The sequence below is a fragment of the Perna viridis genome, chromosome 6 (assembly GCF_037379345.1).
Source record: "Perna viridis isolate PV_CMFRI_1.1 ecotype Kerala chromosome 6, ASM3737934v1, whole genome shotgun sequence".
In the NCBI taxonomy this organism is placed as follows: domain Eukaryota; kingdom Metazoa; phylum Mollusca; class Bivalvia; order Mytilida; family Mytilidae; genus Perna; species Perna viridis.
The window spans coordinates 35,422,754-35,428,313 of record NC_142450.1 but is presented as its reverse complement, the minus strand read 5'-3'; the positions used below and the strand labels follow the sequence as shown (position 1 = coordinate 35,428,313).

The 5,560-nt window shown below is 33.7% G+C and overlaps 1 protein-coding gene across 1 annotated transcript; it reads right to left on the bottom strand.

The window, feature by feature from the left end:
* Positions 1–713: 713 nt before the first annotated feature.
* LOC148614727 (uncharacterized) lies at positions 714–2,485 on the bottom strand. The gene has a single exon (XM_088590464.1). It carries the CDS (start codon positions 2,483–2,485, stop codon positions 1,418–1,420), a length of 1,068 nt encoding a protein of 355 aa, XP_088446590.1. The 3' UTR covers positions 714–1,417.
* Positions 2,486–5,560: the final 3,075 nt, after the last annotated feature.

The window sequence follows — 5,560 nt, the reverse complement described above, 5'->3', positions numbered from 1 at the left end:
ACAAGTAAAATGAAATATATATATATATATAAAGGGAGCTTACTCCAATAGACATGAACAAATGAACAATTCACCAAAGTTTCATGAAAATTGCTAGAAGCATTTTTTGAGTTAGAGTGCGAAAACTGCAAAATCGTGGATAACCCCCATTTTTTAAGAATGAAGTCCCATAACTCGTAAAAGGAAAAATTGGGAATTTATAAAAAATGAAAGGGAGTTTCCGCAAATAGATGTAAACAATCCACCGACGTTTCAGGAAAATTACTCAAAGCATTTTTCAGTAGAGTGCGAAAACCGTTTTTATGAATTAAGTCCCATAAATCGGGGAAAAATAGGATTTTTTATCAAACGAAATGGAGCTTACATTAATACTAGATACAAATAATTTACCAAAGTTTCAAGAGAATTGCTCAAAGCATGTTTGAGTTAGAGTGCGAAGTGTTGACGACGGACGAACGGACAACATTACCATAATACGTCCTGTCTAAAAGACGGGTGTATAAAAATACAATAAGGGGTCCAACTGCAATTTCTGCCAAATAACTAAAAAATAGGGAATACCAGTGTCGTGTAAATATTGTGAATTTTGGTACGCTGTATACGTGTTTCAAGGAGTATCCAAACAGTAAAGAAAAATATTCATATTCAAACAGACTGAAATAAGTAGCTAAATACAACGGAAAAAATTACATCTGCCATGTGTAAACAAAAAATGAAGCCTACTCCATATTTCGAGGGTTTAGAATTTAAATAAATATGGCAAAGGAGTAGGTGTCATAAGCACTGATTTAAGCCCCGTATTTCAGCTAAACATTTTAAAATGTAAATGTAATGTGTTTTATAGTTATAATTATCAAAAAAGATCTGTATAAAAGAGATTTATCAGTAACTTGAGACTTGTGCTTAATGTAATGTTGAAATGTCCATATAAAGATACTATCTTTTGCTAAAACGCCGAAGTTACATAAAAAAGCACGAATTTTGTAGGTTTTTCTCAAATTTGAAATTCATACAAATCGAATGTACACTTAAAATATCTTATTGTAAGTTGCATACGAGCACATTCATTTTCTCCTAAAAACATGGAAAATATGTCATTTTATTGTACTTTTCACAAATTTCTTTAAAGTGATAAATTTTGTTACTACGAAATCGTAAAATGTATATTAGGTTAAGATGTGCTTTATTAAAAGGCACTGACTTAAAGACGTTTTCACAACAGTTTATGACTGTAATATAACTTTAATTTTGGGCCAATTTAGGGCTTAATACACCTAATCCTTTCTATAAAACACTATGTACTAAAATTAATGTCAGACGAGTCTGATAACTGGGCTTGAGAATACCCTCGGGACTTCTGGTCCACCAGAAGGGGCATCGACCCAGTTGTTTCATTTCCAGTTGTTGGTACTCATATTCATACAAACCGAAATAAGTAGCCAAATCTAGCGTTCACCTGGCTTTCATATAGGGTCCTATGTAAAAAGTTTGGCTGTGGTAGAAATTTTGGTAAGCGCTCAGGAAAGCCTGGCATTATTTCTATAGGAGACAAAGTTTGAGTATTCGACAATGTTTTGTTCAAAACCGGCATATCATCTGAATAATCCCTGCTAAGAGCATCTATAGATTGTAAATTACATGGAAGAGCAAACGAATAGTATGCACAGTTATACATCTGTGGTTGACAGTAAAGTACATTTGGAATGCCCGCAGGCTTTCTCCTAGTCTTCTTTGTGGTCTTATTCGGTAAGAATTCCAAATATCCATAAATGTCTGTAATTGAGATTGCATGAGGAGAAGAAAACAAAAAACGAACACATTCTATATGTAGTGGGTTGCTAGGAGAAAAATCACCAGCATCAGGCATATCCTTCAATGTATTTTTCAGTAGATCTTCCAAATAAAAAGATTCGGACATGTCATCGTGATGATTAAATCTCAACGCCATCTTTAGATCTCTAATCAATACATTCTCGGTACCATGATCAGAACGTATTGCACGCGGCAAACACCTCCTTTCTCGGATAAAATCTAAAAAATACTTCGCAATATACCTTGGATTGTTGTTAGAAGGTCCAGCGTGTAGCCATAATATTTTGCAGGAAAATCCATCAATAGCACCATGAACTGCAATTCCAAACGGTTTTAATTTTTCATAACCGTCTATGTGTACAAGAAAATTTGGTCCTCTGTTGAAGTAAGTCCTCCTGTGTAATAGATGTCTTGTTCTCAAATTAACACCTTCTCCATCTATCATTCGCAACAAGTGCCTCACGGTTTCCTGACTGACAGAGAGGTGGTGGCGTGTATTCAAAAGTCTCCATGAAAACCTATATCCAAGATTTATATGACCTTCTCTCCGGACTTCATATATTTTCTGAGCGACTAATACGAGATCGCTGCGGTTTTGCCGTCGTCTCAATCCGCTTCGTCGTTTAATTCTCTCAACCGTTGAAACTCTTGCTGAAATACAATGACGGATCATTAAGAAACCACAGATTTCCGAGGTCGCGAACAAATTGCTAAAATAGTAGTTCTTTAATATCTCCGTTGTCACCTGGATATGGTATCATGGCTATTACATCGTATAAAATGCTAAGAAAAGGGTCCAGTAATTAGAAAGTTAAAATTATGAATAAAATATTTCGATCGTATTGTGTCACATTTTAGGGACAGGCAAACTAACCCACTGTATGGAATCCGTATTAGTATCCGGGCGTTTGGATTTAGGCACGGACCATTTGATTTTCCGAAGGGCGGGGGGGGGGGGGTATTTGTATGCGGGTCAGAAAATTGTTTTCGCCGACTTCGCGGTCAGATTACTTTTTCTACTTTATGGTTACTGCAAGATAATTTCTTTGGAAAATTTAATCAAATAGTCCGTGTCTTATCTAACAGGCGACATAAAAATAATCCGTGAAATCATTTGTAACTGTGTTAAACTACTCGCAAAATTTACTCCAATATCCAAACGCCCGGCTATCGATGTAAATTCCATACAGTGTAACCTACATGTAGCTAAAAGCTTCGATTATTCTTCAAAAATATGCCGCTACCTATATGTCAAGAAAGGGCTCTGTTCATGAAGCATGAAAGCATATGAGTTTCTGGATCACTAATCTAAAATAAAGGTTGTTTAATCAAATGCAACACTACGTGTCTACGAAGTTCAAGATAATTAGAATTAGTTTTGAAGAGTTGTTGCCCTAAAAATGTCCAAACTTTCCGTTTCATGCTAACGTTGAAACTATAGCAGATAGCTGATTAATGTAAATTATGAAAATGAAAAGCATGACGAGCTCCACTAACAAATTAAGGTAGAAATATATTTGAACTAATATTAACCTTTAAAGCTTCAGAATTTTTTTCGTTTTTATCTTGAAATGTTTAATAGAAAGCTTATCAATGTTAATTATAAAACAGCATAAAGCGCTCAACCAACATTGAAAGAAAACAATCTAATATTTTTGAACGAGTTGTGGTCCTTGAAATGTTCTGAATTTCCCGGTTTTTTTTTTTTTTTTGGCTTTTATCTTGGAAATAAAAAAAAGAAAGCTGATTAATGAAATGAACTCTACCTTCCTACTAAGTTAAAGAAAAAAAAAATTTTCTGTAGGAGTTATGACCCCCGAAATATTGTTTGGTATACATAATTTCATTTTCTCTTTAATTAAGGGCATGGTTTACCTTTTTAAGTTTCCCTTCCTTGAAATTAGAGAAGTTTATCAGTACTTTTTGGCTTAATTGGGAAAAACTATATACATGTTCTGTTTTCCTTTTTAAACAATCCCCCCCTTATAGGATTTAGGGAAAACGTTGTGCCGATAATTTTAGGTAATTCTGCATGATTCTGAAATAATTTTGCAACCTAGGAAAAAAGCATGTATTCAAGGGTAAACAGTAGGTAACAAAATCACTGCCAGGTGAGCGATTCAGGCTTTCAAACACAACATGGAAAAGATGAGTCAAATATTTAATAGTCATCAATCTGTTTCATTTTTGACTGAACGTTAACGGACAACAACTGCAACCATATGATCATCATTTATTTATAAATTAGAACTCCAGAAGGATCAACCAATTATTTTACACATTACATTGAAGATATTTTTGTCATACTAATCATATTTTGGCAAATTAAAACTAAATTTCTTAATATCTGTATAGCTATCCAGATCGCAAAATAAATTTGCTAAAATCAACAAAAACTGCGATTTCAGGAGTATTTTTTTCAAGAAGGGTTACCAAGGTTTTTTTGTTTCTTGTTTTTTTTTGTTTTTGTTTTTTTTTAAATCACACTTATATCATACATGGTCATGCTTGATGTAACATACATGACAAAAACCCAAAACTACAGCAAATGATAAAAAAAGATATAACTCTGAGAAAGATCGTTTATGGTTTTTTTTTTCGGTATAATCGATCCCATTGAGCTAAAGAGCCTAAAAAAGTCCTGTGTAAACCATAGTGGGTCAGACCACTATTTATAGTTCAGTTATTATTGCGAGTTCAATGCACAGAATGTTGCTTCCGCCACTTGAAATATGGTATGGCAGGAGTCAAAACCCGGGGGTCGAAATAAAAATGAATGAAGAAAAACATAAGAATTCATAATGAACGGGGTACAATCTATGACAAATTAAGCATAGATACCTTAAAAGAAATCCATCCCCTTAGACTGCCATGCTTCTAGCTGAAATAATCATGTGGTGCATGTAGAAACATTTTCCGAGCGATATCAACTTGAAAAGTCGGAAAGAAAAGAAATTAACCAAACAAGTCAACAAATGCAAGTTGACTTGTTCCATACGCTTCTCATTTCAACAAGTTGATTTAGCCTGTTCCAACGCAACAAGTCAACTTAAAAAAGGCGAAATGTCCACTTAATAACTGAACAAGTAAACATCATTAAGTTTACTTCTTCGTTGTTTGTACAAATGCAACAGAACAAATATACTTGCGACATGTAGACTTGTTTAAAGGTGTTGTCATGTTCACATTTTACAAATAGGAAAGTAAAGAAAATAAGTAAACAATTGAACAAATTTAAGTCGACAAATTGAAATTTAATGCATCTGTCCTACTTGTTTATTTTTACTTGATAACAAAACAACTCGGCAACTCGTGACTAATATACGCTTCCATAAAATAGCGACGCCAAATCGACGTATATTTGTCCACAAGAATAGTACAGTAGAACAAGTGCAATTATTTAAGTCGATTTGTCATATTGATGTACAATAACTCAAGTTAAAAAAGAAGAGATGAAGCAATGAAAATTTAAAAAGTGACCCAAATGCGTTTCCATAAATACCAGTTAGCCTATCTATTTTTAGATTAAATCGTATCATAGACATGTGTAGCTACACAGGGTTTCTTCTCTTTTGCAAATATTTTTTTTGTAATATGCGCTAGCACTCAGCGGCACTTCCAATAGACGATATTTTTTGTAAAAAAAATCCTGAATGAGTGTTTCATTAAAATATACTATTATGTGAATACGTGTGAAAAATTGATTTGGGAAATATGAGGTTAAGAGTTAACTCCCTTGGTTATAGTT

Excerpts from the sequence above, each read along its gene's own strand:
- LOC148614727 (XM_088590464.1), bottom strand. The coding sequence starts at position 2,485 with ATGATCCGTCATTGTATTTCAGCAAGAGTTTCAACGGTTGAGAGAATT.